We start from the raw sequence: 15349 nt of genomic DNA, 5'->3' as shown, positions 1-15349 counted from the left end.
TTCACTCAGGATTGGCTCAATGTGTCAACAAATGAAAAGCAAACATTATCAGCAGCCAGGGGAAGCTGTGGTGGGCCTTTTGGGAGATGAATGTGGAGATGCTAACACAGATGGCTAGCTCCCTTCACTTCTGTAAAACATACCATTGCCTCCCACTCACACGGATTACAAAGAGCACCCCCAGGAGATGGGAACAGTTGAAAATGCAGATACTCCAGCAACACAATGTTAACTCCTCCTTCTCAAAAGTCACAGTGGCAAAACTGCTCTTCAGGAGATTTCTGCTGCATCCTAGAACTGTCCTGGTAACTTCTGAGACATGCCCTCGAGCCTACAAGGGCTCAGCCCTGACTGGAGGGCTTTGTGCACTCATGGACCAACCTCAGTTCTATTTCCAAATACCATGATTTAAGAAGTGTTAATTCCATAACACTAAGTGGTCACTCCCTGAGATCCCATTTCACTTATGAACCTGTGTGGAACCTCTGTGAACACACTCCAGCCCATGGTGGAACAGGAAACACCTACTAAGATGTAGACCTAGGCTTTCAGTTCTCTCTCTACCTCCCTCCTTTTTGCCTGCCTGAGAACACCCAGCCCATCGCACATCCTAAGAAGCCTCCTGACCACACACAATGCTTCACTCTGCTGCTGTCATCCCCGCTGGAGGCCGAATTTGGGTCTATAGCCATGCTGGACCTTGAGGGTAGAGTTGGGAAAACAACATCGACAAGGTCCTGAGAGCTGCCTCTCCAGAGGCTTTCGAGTCCATGTACAGGGCAAGACTCTGTTGCAGGTTCCAGGGAGCTGGTAGCTTCATACAAACCTCAGCCCCAGCTTCCCCAGAACGATGTGAGACGGCCACACAGCACTTCCTAGTGAGCATGGCCCAGCTGCCCCCGTGCTGTTTGCTTTTCACATCCTTTCCCATCACACTCCTCCTCCGGCCCAGCACTTCCTGGTATCGATCCCCAAATAAACCACACACACTGACATTCCAATCTTGAGTTCATTTCAGAAGAACCTCAGACTCTCCACAGGGGAGAAAACATTTTGTTCCAATGGTGTGTCATTCGTTAGCTCCATCAGGAGCCTTAACAGGCTGGAGCACACAGACACATCTCCACAGGTTTGTCATCAACCAAGGGGTCACGGGGACATGGGAAGAAAGATACTTGCCTACAGATGTGTGCAAACAGAGCTCCACACAATCTGTGTCTGACCACCAGTGCTGTCCTCAAAATCAGAGCTGACAAACACATCTTTAAAAACATTCATTAAACGTTTCTCATTAACCACAAACACTTTCTCTTACTAGGCAATTAAAAAAAGATTCCCAGGGAGGCTAAGCATGGGGCAGGGGCCACCTCCATGTCACCATACAGAATTCTCTTCTGTAAGACGACTTACTGACACCAGAAAGGCATCTAACTCTAGCCAAAAAAGGGGGGACTGTGACAAGCCATCTATAATTGCCACTCACTTTGAGCTAGATTGTGTTCAGAAAAATCCTTGAACCGACGGCTCCAAACGAAGCAGAATAAAGTGACAGAGAAACGACTGGAACCAGCACCAGGCAGAGCTCTTATTGACGCCCATCCTCTCCTCAAAGCAGTCCAACTGGCTGGCAGCACATCCCTGGGTTCCCATCCATCAAGAAAACGCATCAGCCCATTCTAGAAATGGTGTAGAGGTATCTGCTTTGCAGCAACCCAGCCTCTTTAAGCACAGAAACATGATCTCAATACCATAGTGTTATACGCCTGGACTCTGGACACCAAACTGGAACAAAAATTAGCCATGGTTGTGAGGCATCTCCAGATGCCCCCGTGTTAGCTCAAAGAATGGTGGCATTTTAACCTCTTTCTTTGGGAACAGCCGTTACATCTTCATCCACGCATGGATGGACCACAGTATGGGCCCAACATCATATTCTTAGTGCCTGAAACAGGCAGAAAGTATTAAGCTTACCTCTCTCAAAATCTCCTATCATAAAATAACAAAAGGTCAAGGTTTTACTGAAGACAAGCCTGGGCTTGCTATCTCTGCTGTTGATTTTTTGACTCTCTCATGATTTTTTTTTTTCTGGGTTGCTAATGTGATTTCTTTCCTTTGTTTTCTTTTGCTCTTTTTTTATAGTGTACACATCTATGTATGTATTGGGGGAGTGACGCACATGCCACATTGCACATGTGAAGATAAAAGGTAATTTCTGAAGAACAGTCAAGGGAAATGAAATCAGTCCACTGGGGCATGCAGGAAAGGCAGGCAGATGGCGAACTCGGGAGAAGAGCTATCACACACCAAAAGACGAAAATGAGTAAAACTCGAAAAGTTTTACTGAAGATCTGGTGTCAAAAGGACAAGAAGAGGCTGAGCCAGTTTGCTCTGGGCAGTGGAATGGAGTGAGTGGCTGCTCTGGAACTTCTCTGTTCAGACCCCACTTCTTGGAGTACCCCCACCATCAAGCTAGGATACCTAGACCCGTGAAAAAGGACAGAGGAGTAAAGCCAAGGTGGCATGGTCTTCAGCTCAGGCTCAGTCCAGAGCCATGGCTGTCATCCCTGCCAGCTGCCCAGGCTAAGTGTGTGTCCTTCATCCCCAGTGACCACAGTCTGCCAATGTCACATGGAGCAGACACCCAAGCAGATGGTTCTAGTCAGGCTCAAGAATCACAAAGAATAATAGAGTAAGATTCTGAGATTTTTCAAGCCAGTCGGTTTGAGGTAGTTTGTTTTGTAGTGCTAGGTAAATGACACAAGTCTATGGCTGGCTTAAACAAAAGTCTCTGTAATCTGTGCATCTTACATTCTGCTTGTGTGGGAATAAAAACCAGAGAGCTAGCAGCTGATTCATCATGGAACTTGTACATCCCACTGTGTGAGTTACTTTTGTGTTACAGTGACCAAAAGACCTGACAGAAACAACTTAAGGAAGGAGCTATTTCTTTCAGCTCACAGTCTCAGAAGGTTCAGTTCCTGGCTGTTTGGGTCCATGAGACTGAACAGAATATCATGCGTTCGGGGTCTTCTGGTAGAGGGCAGTTGTTCATGTTACAGGGGACCAGTAAGCAAAGACAGTAGGCAGGAAGTGACAAGAGATACTATAACCTGAAGGACTCCCTCCCAGTGACATACTTCTTCCAGTTAGGCTCACTTCTCAAAGACTCCAGAATTTCCCATAACAGTACCACCAGCTGTAGAGCAAGCTTTCAACATATGAGTCTGTGTTAGACATTTCAGATTCAAACAATAACATTAACTGCTTAGAAAAACGAAAGCAGAAATTGTGGTGGCCTCTCTCAACTCCACGAGGGACATGATGATATGATCAACAGTCATATGGAGAAAAGAACAGGGAAGCTTCTAAAGTGTGTCATCCAAGCAGAATTCTAGACTATGGTTTGTGTTCTGAAGGGGAGCCTGGTGCCATATGTCAGGTGGAAGCTGCTCTATCTGTGTTCCTTGAAATTAATTCTATAGACTAATTAGTAACTCTCCATTAGCCAGAAGATTGGGATCACCAAACATGTCATGATTTAGAGTTAACAGTCGTATACACAGCCATAAAACCATCTCTCATTGCCCCATTTGAAATCCTACTACATTAAAAAGTATACTCATACTTTTCAGATAAAACTCATCAGAACTACAAAACAGTTTTAGTTGATAGATAACATCCTCCTCCTCCCACTTATAAACACACAACTGCCACTGAATGTTGGTACTGAATATCCTCCCTTTGCAGAGGGCCCCACTAGGGATGCTGCATGCATTACAGAAATTTCCTTACAAACTCTCAATTGTCTTTCCACACATTTTTACCTTGAAATTCTAAACTCCAGTACCTGGAAATGTGACTGTATTTAGAGGCAGGCCCAGAAAACATCAACTAAAGAGTAAGATGTGGAGTTGCATGCTTGTAATCCCAGCATTTAAAAAGTGGAAGCAGAAGGTTACAGGTTCTAGGACAGTCTTCACTATATAGCAAGAACCCAACACACACACACACACACACACACACACACACACACACACACACACACACACGTCACTTATCCTTTAGAATCATTAGCACACAAATGTCTACTGATTAAGCAGTGGCCTTAAAAGATGGTGCCATTCCACAGCAGACCTGGAATATCAGTGCAGTCTCCAGGAAATGGATGACCTGACCCTCAGTTGCTTCACCCACTCAATAAAGGACCACTCATTCTGACCTTGGACATCCCACAAAGTCAATTTTCTGAACCTGAAGAAGCAGACAGTGGCACAAATGAGGAGGTGGTTTTCCTTTAGAGGCACATTCAGTCATTCAAGGGAACTGGCAGAAACAATGAAATTTGTGAATACAAGAAACTGAACCTGGATGTCCAGGCTCCTCGAAGTAGCAAATACAAGTGGAACATATCAGCTGCCCAGGCAATTCTCTGAGGGATTACTGAGCAGTGGTGGCCTGTCAGTGTCCTGAATCAGGATTACCTGGGTTCCTCTCTTTACCCAGACAGAAGCAAAGGTGCAAGATCTTTAGGATCCTTCGCCTTTGCATGACATCATACTGGTCATCCTGTTTAGAACAGAGATGTTCAAAGTTCTGTTACTGAGCCACACAGCTGTGATAAGGAATTTCCACTGCTTCTAGAACTTAAGCCTGCCTAGAAACTTGCTTTTTGGTCATCTGGTCTACAAATCACATTGCCTTGAATTACAAATAAATCCTTTAAATTTTTGCCCGCAAGATAAAAACATGACTGCCATCAATATCATCCTACTCTTACGGATCTTCCTCAGCCTGTGCACATGCTTCTGTGAGAAGCATGCTCTGCAGGAACTCAGTCAAAGTGCAGCAGATATCTAGTGTGCAATGGGGAACAAGTCAGATGAGAACCTAGGTCTAAACTGTAGTCTGCAGTGCACACGCTGTTTGGCACCTTCCGCTGTGGATTGTAATGGCTGTCATTCAGATACTAAGGTACTGCTTTAAGAATGCTTTACATTCCTGTAAGTGGAAAACAATCTTATGTCATCTATAGTGCAGTCCCTGGCACCTCTGGCAGCAGGTGGGACAACCTGAATTTACATGCAAATACAGCAAATACCAGCAGAGGGACAGAGCAGCCTCCCAGAGACCTGACCACTGGGAAAGTCTCACAAGGAGCAATGGCTCCAAATTAAAGATAACACAGCCAGCTTTTCTGTAAAATGCTCAAATATGCTTTACTGCTCTATGCATGCAAGGGAAGATCATTTCCCATCTGTCAGATGCGCTTACCTGTTATAGAGGAGAATGTCTGGTTTCCAAATCTGGCCATCTGGGAAACGAACATTCTTCACTCCCGGGTACTCGGACATGTTCCACTGCAAATAGTGATCTGTCCAAGACTGACAAAGATCGAGCATTAGCAGTATGCTGTCCCCGGTTTACTTCTATTTCTCATGAGAAATTACTAGGAAAGTTCAAAGCCAAGAGTTCAGACATTATTCTACAACTGAGCTGGTATCTATAAAGTGTAAGGAAACTGAGAATTAAATAATCCCTTCTAAAATGATCTAGAATAGCATAAAAATCACATTTGGGGACCTGCTGTCACCATGACCACATTCAGATGGTGGCATTAAAGCTAATTCCGACTCACTGCACACCCCTAGGCTTAGGCTTCTCCTCCTTCGGTTGGTAGACGGGTTGCTTCTAGCCAAATGAACAATGGTTCTGCTTTCAAAGTTTTCCCTGAAAGGGCATTTTGAAAAAAAATAAATAAATTCACTTATTCCAACTGGAAATAAAACCAAGCTATAGAAATGTCAGCCATTTGTTTCCATAAAAGCAGAACCACTCAGAACTTCTGAGGGCACACTTAAACATGATTTCTGACTTTGTCTTATGGACAGTTATTTATTAATTAAATTATTCATCTTACATCTCAACTGCAGCCTCTCCTCCCACTCCCACTCCACTCCTCCCCTCCACTCTCCCCCCCCCCCCCTGTAATCGCTCAGAAAGGGGCAGGCCTCCTATGGGCTTCAGCAAAGCATGGCATATCAAGCTGCCATAAGATGAAGCACCTCCCCCGTATTCAGGCTGGGCAAGCCAATCCAGTATGAAGAATAGATTCCCAAGTGCCAGCCAAAGCACCAGGAACAGCCCTGTTTCCACATATAGACCAAGCAACACAACTGTCACATATATGCAGAAGGCCTAGGTCAGTTCCATGCAGGCTCCCTTGTTGTTGGTTTAGACTCTGAGTTCCCGTGAGCCAGGCTAGTGGTTTCTGTGGGTTTTCCTGCAATGTTCCTGACCCCCCCTGTTTCCTACAATCCCTCTTCCCTCTCCTCAGAGGACTGCCCAAGTGCAGCCCAATGTTTGGCTGTGGGTCTCTGAATCTGCCTTCATCAGTCACTGGAATAAAGTCTCTCTGATGACAAACAGGATAGTCACCAATCTGATCACAAGGGATGGCCAGTTCAGGCTATGCATCCACTCCTGCCAGGAGTCTTAGCTGGGGTCATCCTTGTAGACTCCTGGAAGTTTCCCTTGGGCTTCTACTGGACTCCATAAAATTCCTCTTTCTAAAAGTCATCTCTCTCAGCATGGGCAGTGCTTTTGATACTACAAGCTGACACCTCAAACTCTGGGCCTCAGCAGTAGAACACAGACACAGGGATGAGAACCCAGGAACATTCATAAGTACAGCAACTTGGGGCCAGTCCCTATGGAGTCATCTCCACCCCCAGGAAGGCCTACAATCCTTGCTCCAATAACCAGGTACCTCCAGCCATTCCCAGGGCCAAAACTGTAGAGATACCACAGGCAGAGTCCCTACTACTGACAGGCCACCAGCCTTGCCCCATTAGGTCTCAGGGCTGGCAGCAAAGGACCTACCAACTCTGTATGTATCTCTGCTGACATTCATGTGGCAAGATCCAGACTTTCCAGGATTTAGGAAAGTGCTATACCTCCACTGAGAACCAGAGTGCCCCCCATAATCAAACATATTCTCATTTGTGCCCTGAAACTTAGCCAAATTATTTATGCGAAGACACATATAAATGCTACGGTTGTATAGCAATCTCCATTTGATTTCTGACCACGTGTTCAGATAAAACAATATTTAAGCCAAAGGAACCAAACTGTCAGAGCTACTGGACTTGGAATACACAGATAAGCATTGTGGATCTAAAGCTACTTATTATGGCAATGAAGATCCATGGACAGATCTCAAAGGTCTAACCATCCTCTGGAGGACAGGCAGTGTTCTACAGTCTACTTCAGAACTGGAATAATTTGATGTCAGAGGATAGGGGCTATTAACAACTAGGGACACCTCAGCAAACAAGGATGTTACATTAGCTCAGCATGCAGCAGCATCACTGGGACATTAACACCTCTCCTGCAGGGGTCCACAGTTGAAGAGATTTATGGGGAGTGGAGCACTGAGGAAGTTCTGGCCTGGTTCAAGTGGTCTGCTGGGAGCTCCTGGAGAGCAGTCAAACCATGTTTGTAACAGCCTGCTCCATCTGGATGTGCTTGGCTCTATGTTCCCCTTCATTTCTCTCTCCTGCTTTGGTATCAACACACTTCCATCTTCTACTTCACCCTGGGATGCTGCTCTGAGTTAATCATTGTGACCATTATTGTGACCAAGGGGGCAAGGTTTCCAAGAACCTCCTTTAAAGGCATGCTGCCATGACAGACAAGGACCCATCTCCTAAGTCCAAAGGCATGATGACCGGAGGAGTTGGGAAGTGAGGGGATGGGATCACCTTGTTGTTCAAACTTAAGACCACTACAGGGACCAGGTCAGAGTTGCCTCACACCACCCATCTTGCCCCACATCCCTTGGCTTCTGAGCATACTCAGCTGAGGGTACTCCCCAGTCTTGTGGCAGGTGATATCACTGCTATTTTGTTTGCTCAGCATTGTGTGTGTGCCTCCTAGCTCACCACAATCCAAGCATGTCAATGTAATGGTAGAAAAAAAAGCTCCGACAGCTCTGGATTTAAGTTGGTCAGTGAGTCAAGACTCAATTGTATCATCAGATCTCAAGTAAATGAATCTTTGGGCTGTCTCGGGGCTGGTTCTGCAAAAGTTCTCTCTGTACTACAAGCCTTCCACCATAGCAACACAGAACAGATGCAGTCTCTGAAGGTGATGATCTGTGCATGCTCCTCTCCCCGATGTCAAAACCAACCTGACCTACTAGGCAGTGAGGGGGATTGGCTGCAAGAACAGACCTGGGCTGTGAGAGAGGTGCTGGGAGAGCGTAGGGGCTGAATTATCTTCTAGGGTAAAATGAGACCACTCCTGCAGCATCAGGGCAAAATCATGGGGTCCTCATAGGCAAGCAACAAATGATGGATTTAGAAAATGATGCTTTCATTTTACAGAATACTACAGGACACAGCGCTACAGTATCTCCAATATCTGAGATACAAACAATGGTATAAAAAGCATGGGAAATGTGGGAGGCGTGCTAGCACAACATAGGGGTTGAAAAATGGACCTTAAGCTGCCTACTGGGGGGCTTCCTAGGGAAAAACATGTGGAATGAGGTCCTTGCAGTCTGGTTCTAGCAGGAATGGATGTGTGTTCTCAAAGCATTTTCTGCCACTCAGATCTTGGGCCTGTGGGGATAGGAACCCAAGGCGTATTTCTCTATGGATAGCACCTGGCAACCTTTCAACATGGCAGCTCCTGAGAAACCACATGAATGAACCAAAGACAGCAAGCCCCAGAATGAAAAGTGTGTGGTTTGTACAGTGGCAGAGGGAAGGGGAGGTGGTAATGCAGGATGCTCCTCTGTGGCAACAGCTCCTTACACAACTCTGATGCCTCAGCCCTCTGTGAGCCCATCTTGAGTTTGCAGGGAACTTTTATTTAAATGTGTGTGTGTCTAAACATGGCACGAAAGCAGGGCTGGACAGAGCCAGGCAGGTGAAATACCCTCACTTGCAGTTCTTGGTCAAGGGAGTCCAAGACATGCCCAAATCAATATAGATTATCGATGGTGCTCTTGATTGCTTCCCAGAACGTGAACGTAAAATGCAGATCTGAAGATACCACCCACTTTAATTGGATATGGGACTTAGAGGAATCAAGCTAGAGCCAACCTGGAAGTCTCCTCTTTGAAGACTAGCTCTCATAGTTTATGAAGGTGCTATGCAAGCATCCAAGGAAGAAAAGCAATCAGTAGTCCTGCCCCACTATAAAGGCGGGGAACCACAATAATAACCAACAAGGCAAGATAGCCCCCATTGGTAAAACAGTGATACTAAAGATATAAGAGTAACCAAGAGCTCTATAATTAGACTAAAGGCCCCTTCAAGAAGAGGAAATCCATGCCTGTACTGTAAACCCAGCCAGCAACACATGGCTAGTGAGGTCACAGACCCTCAAGAAAAGTCTACAACTACCTCTTGTCTAAACTGCTATACTTTCAACTGCATTCTAAATACTTCTCCTCATCCTCAGAGATAAGTATAGATCTCATGCCTCATCAAAGAAGCTTCTTTGTGAAGCACACAGACCATCACAGAAACCCACAACTAGCCCAAATGCAGAGAACAACTGGTGCTGGTATTTCTAACCCCAAATGATAACACCTACAGCACAACCCCTAAGGCTCAGGGAACATCACCAAAGATGAGGCAGGAATATTTACACCACTCACTGTCATGCCAACACAGATGGGGGAAATCCCAGGGAAGCGTTTATCTAATTATTCTTTATCAACAAAAAGTCGGGAGTCAGATATTGGGGTAAGAACCCGAATGAACAGAGAAGTGGCAGCCCCATCCTGCCTGAGAGAGAGACAGCCAGTCAGTCCCCTGTTAGGTTCTCTAACCACCAGTGGTCTGCCCTAAACACACATACACAGATGAGCAACAATAAAGGGACCCAGTAAGTTTCCTTTGTTCTCTCTCTTCCTCCTTCTCTCAACCTCCCTGGGTGTGTGTGTGTGGTGGGGTGTGTAATAACTAAAAGATAAGAAAAAGGTCAATAATTTCAAGAGGACTGGGAAGAAGACACAGGAGATGTTAGAGGAGGAAAGACTGGAAATGATATAAATATACAATACCAATGCATGAAATTCTCAAAATAGTTTTGCTTCCTTTAAAAATACATTGCAATAAAATAAAAACACACTTGGTTTTCTTGGCATAGAGTGCCTCAAACTCTTATAACTAACTGAGTGACAGAAATGTCTTTTGCTAAAGGGGTTCATCTGAGCTTATGCTAAAATAGCAGCTTTGGGGTCTGAACTAACTCCCCACAGTCTCAGGAAGAAAGCTGGACCCCGTGAAGGCAAACTGCCTGATCAGAGAGTGGGAATGTCCAACCCCATCTCCTCCTCCAGTCCGGAATTAGGAGGTGGGGTTGGGGATGGAGGGAGACAAACTTCCAAACAAACAGCAGTGAAGTTTCAGGTGAGTGTGCTCACAGAAGTGTGGCGTGTCCTGAGAGGCAGGGGAATACCAAACTCAACACCGGCCATAGTACCTCTTGCACGCCAGCTTCTGAGCTTCGTCCTTAGGAACAAACACAAGTAAATGCGTACCTCAAAGAGTTGGCCATCTTAGGAAGGTACTGAACCCAAGGCTGTAGAAACCCTGACGTCAGAGTCCATGTGATGAGTACAGGGCACCACGTTTGCCGGGCACCACATTTGCAACGTGTTTCTGAAGTAGGAACAGCCTCGTGGGACACAAGCTTGTGGATTCAGATATTACCTCAAGGTGGACAATGTCAGAACTGAATTAAATGGATATCCAGCTGAGTTAGAGAATTGCTCTTGGTATTAAAAATTACATCACATAATTGGTGTCAGAAAACATCACCCAATTTGAGGGAAAATTCGTCTGATGAAGTATTTTGATCTCAAAGGAAGAACATGAGTCCCTTCTACCCTTTCCTGATGACTTTTTTTGTGTGTCTGTGATGCTCAATGTCACCCACTCTGTCCCAGCTGCAGTCCAGCACTGAGCAGCCCACTCGGGGCGAATGTGTAAACACAATGTGTGGTATTTCTGCTCCACAGATAATAAATGCAGAAAATTAAAAGGGAAGCAGTTTAGAACTAATTATGGTTTACAATCTAATATTCTGTGATGTGAAGGCTATTATTACTATAATTAGAATTAGGAGTCTAAAAATAGAGAGTAAGTACAGAAAGATGGGGAAATCTGAAGGCAAAATGGCTGATATTCCAGAGAAGAGGGGGAGGATTATAAAAAGCAAATGCAGGAATCTGGAAGGTTCCAGCATTTCTACAGACGCTGAAATGCCCTCTGTCATATCTCCTCACGAATTAGATCAAAGCTGTCTAAGAGTCTCCCAAAAGCGAAATCTCTGCAGGAGGAATCTACGAGCAGCTTCCTCCCAGGCTAGGAAGAGATTCAGATCAGCGACTCTGTACTCTTTAGGCTGTTGGAATAATCGCAATCATGTGAAATGAAAGATGCCTGGGGACAGGGATAACAAAATCTGCAAGGGGTAGGTCAAGAAGAATTCCATTTTTAAAAAACTTCAGTGACTCTGCCATTTTGACTGGATTGAAAAATCTATAATTTGCAGAAAATTGACTTCAGAGTTGAAACACCCTGGAGAGAAGATTATGTGGATCAGATTTCAGAACAGAACTTAGTGAAATGAAGCTTCAGGAACTAAAACCCGATGCTGAAATCCATTCCCTGACTATCCATCTGTCTTCTGCCTCACTAAGGCAGCCCTCACTCCTGCCCTGCCAGCTCTCCTGGGAACTCTGGGCCTGCTAACTTCAGGATCGAGCTTCATTCTTGAACATGTCCAAGTAGGTCAGGCCAAGCGGGTGAGTGGCCAGGGAACACAGAAATAAGAATCAATGGATGGCTGTTATCAATTGTCCCAAAGAAGCTCCCAAGCCTGCCCTTGGTGACACGCAAGGCCCCAGTGTCCATCCTGCAACTAGGACTTAATCAAAGCAATGTCAGGTTGAGGCAAGGGTACAGAGACATGGGTTTTCATTTCTTAACTGTTTATATTTGTTTTAAACCCGAGATTCTTGGGGAGCCTTGAAAACGCTGTGGAGAGGCACTGTCATAGCCCTCTAGTACCACCACTGTCATCACGCAGTCTTCTAAGGGCACAAGCTGCCTAAGCAGAGGCTTACCTGGGTAGGCTTCACTGATACAGGGACACACAGTAGTGCCAGCATTGCCCATCTTCCCTTTAGAAGAGTTGGGCCTCTCTGTCTTCCATTTTGATAAGGCAGGACTGTTCCCATCTGTGACCTCCACTGTATACCTACCCATTCTTACAATATTCTGGAGAAACATTTGGACTTGCTATGATAACCATTAAATAAACATCAATCGACACATAACTGCACTTATTTATATGTACAGTGTGCTAACACACTACATGTATATAATGTACAATGATCAAACCAGGGTAATTAGCATCCCATCTCTTCAAACATTTATCATCCCCCAGTGCTTAACCTTTTCTTTAAATGAGTTAATTACACAGCCTGATTATAAATGGCTGAAAGAGGAAATGTGGCTAATACATTTCTAAGTGCTCTCCCGTGGCTGTGGTCAATGCCTTCCACAGAGTAGGCACTCCCAGTGGTGAGTTCAATAGATAAATGGGATTTTAAAAGTGAAACTCTATACATTTCTGCAAATGCAGCTCTTAATTAGAACTAAGCTGTGCTTCAAAGAAATCTGAAGTTCTCTAGTGACAGCCTTCAGAGAGCAGGTGTTTATTTATGGAATATCTGAGCTCAGTACTGTAATAGTCCTGCTGTAATTTTCCTGGAAACCAGCTCACTTTAAAATCACATGCCATGTCTGAGACATTACTGGAAAGCAATGAAGTTTTGAGGGCCAGGGAGGTGGGCATAGGTACAGATAACTGTCCATCTGTCCATGGCACATCTTTCTCTCTGTAGAATGGCATGGTGGGGTATAATTCCAGCACTTGAAGAACTAAAACAGGAGAATCACCTCAAGTTCAATGCCACCCTTAGCTACACAGCAAGCACCTAGCCAACCATGGCCACAGAGAAAGATATGTTGAAAGATATGTAGAGGGGGGGAGGATGGGTAGGATGGGGTAGAAAGGGAGGAAGGGAGGGAGGGAGGGAGGCAGGGAGGGAGGCAGGGAGGGAGGCAGGGAGGGAGGGAGGCAGGCAGGCAGGCAGGCAGGCAGGCAGGCGTCAACAGCTGTTTTGTTCCTCACAGGTCCCAGGGAAAGAGCCATCATCTTCAAGAGTTGCCAGAACTTAACTAACACACAGCATCCCATTGTGATGTAAGAGGAGTTGACTTTATTTTGAATCAACTTAGTCCCCCTGCCCAGGTTAATGTAGAATTTGGGTTTGTTCATTCCTTCAACAAAGGTTATTCAGTGACGATTGCCAGTCAAGGCAGTGAGCTAGGATCTGGAGGAACATACAGTGGGGCTCAACCTTAGCACATGAGAGTTGCTAGTCAGCGGCAAGGGAGAGACCTGAATGCAAGGAGCAAATGGACAAGTGGGCACCAGACACGTCAGAGGGGAGAAGTTTATTAGAGGAAAGGAGCAGCAAAGAGAATAAATTGGGGGCTGGAATACAGCTCAGTAGTAGAACATCTGTCTACCATGGTCTTCTGTTCACAACAGTGAAAAGAGGTGGGGGAGGGGTGATAAACATCATAGACTGAGTATAGCCTGGGAAGAAGCATCTCAAGAGGTGGTGTTTGGGAAGACAACAAAAGAGAGCAAGGGAACCCAGCAACTGGCTTTCTAGGTAGGGAGAGCCATGCATGCAAAATCCCAGAAGGTCATTTGTGAGCAACAGGTGTGGATGACATCAAAACAGTGGGAGCAGATGAAGGAAGAAGAGCTCAGAAAGGAATGTAAGAGAAGATACAAGGTAGGAAGGTAACCTCACTGGCTTCAGCTCTGAGCTCATCCAAGCAGCCCAGAGCCTCGGAAGGGGCGGGATCTGGGTCTGGAGGTATTCATTTCCATTTAGGTCACTCTGGCTTCCGTGCTGAGAACAGACACAACTAGGGGAGAAGTAGGGATGAATAGGCTGGCTGGCTGGCTGTAAGACTACACTGATGGAGGCGAGAAAGGCAGTCACAACGGGGGAAGCCATGAGCTGGTGGACGACGGTTAGATGCAGGATCTGTTTTGAAAGTTGAGCTACCAGAAGTTTTTCAACACGAAAGGCTCAGGGTGATACTGGGATCCCTGGCCTGAGAGGATGTGCTGCCATTTGGCCAGAGTAAGATGACTGTGAAGCAGGGAGGGATGAGAGCCCTGGAGAATGCAGCTGGCATTCCCAGAAATCATGCATCCCGGCATACACAAAGGAGGCCAGGAGAGGGGCACCCCTGGGCATGTGGTTGTTTTAACGCCTGCAAGGGACTGTCTCTAAAGCCCCACACTATTACTAGATAGTGAGAGCCCTCAGTGAGAAGGCTCTTCTGGAGCTGAGTGCACCTCCAGCACCTGTTTTAACCTCTCAACTACACATGGATTCCTTAGAAACCTCACCTGCCAAGGGCCACCTCTGCTCCACTGTTACTTCTCCTGCCGCTATACTACAAGAAAGACAAGCTCAAGCACAGGGCCGAGCTCTGGGAGTCATGCTGAAGAGAAGGAGGAGAAATCACATGACCATGGGGGATGGGGTGGATCAAGCTCATAACAGGGAAACCCACAGAGACAGGTGACCCAGGTCATGGGAGATCACGGTCTCTAGACTGACAGCTAAAGAGCCTGGATGGGACTGACCTAAACCCTCTGTATGTGGGTGATAGTTGTTTAGCTTGGTTTGTTTGTGGCCCCTAGTAGTGGGACCAAGATCTGTCCCTGGAGCATGAGCCAGCTTTTTGGAACCTATTCCTTTTGAAGGGATGCCTTAAGGTTCAGCCTTGATGCCTGGGGGAGGAGCTTGGTCCTGCCTCAACTTCATGTGCCATGCTTTGTTGACTCCCATGGGAGGCCTTACCCTTTCTGAGGAGTGGATGGGAGGTGAGGGTAAAAAGGAGGTTGGGGGAAGGAATCGGATGAGAGGAAGGAAGGGAAACTGGTTGGTATATAAAATAAATTAAAAAAAATTTTTTTTTAAAAAAGGAAAGACAGGCTTCCCTCAACTTATCCAATTCCTACTTTTATTCATCTGACTCAAGAATCATGCATGGGGCCAACCCACAGCACTGGTGCATGTTAATTATCAGTAGAATACAACATTATTATTGGCAAATAACCTGGCAAGTTCAAGGAACTAAGAAACATGGCTGCACAAAGACTGATCATTTCCAACTCTGCAGGACCCTTCATCTGTAATAAGGCAGTGATAGAAGCAAGGGCCGCAACT

At 45.8% G+C, this 15349-nt stretch overlaps 1 protein-coding gene across 1 annotated transcript in view; it reads right to left on the bottom strand.

Moving 5' to 3' along the window:
* Chrna7 (cholinergic receptor nicotinic alpha 7 subunit) overlaps positions 1–15349 on the bottom strand; it is a 120793-nt gene that overhangs the window by 53347 nt on the left and 52097 nt on the right. The window contains exon 4 of the mRNA XM_028872855.2: positions 5272–5381. Within this exon, the coding sequence (XP_028728688.1) occupies positions 5272–5381 (110 nt within the window). The remainder of the gene's footprint in view (positions 1–5271; positions 5382–15349) is intronic.

This window comes from Peromyscus leucopus, chromosome 1, assembly GCF_004664715.2.
Source record: "Peromyscus leucopus breed LL Stock chromosome 1, UCI_PerLeu_2.1, whole genome shotgun sequence".
Classification (NCBI taxonomy): Eukaryota; Metazoa; Chordata; class Mammalia; order Rodentia; family Cricetidae; genus Peromyscus; species Peromyscus leucopus.
Note: the sequence above shows the minus strand (reverse complement) of the source record. Positions and strands in the feature narration are given on the sequence as shown.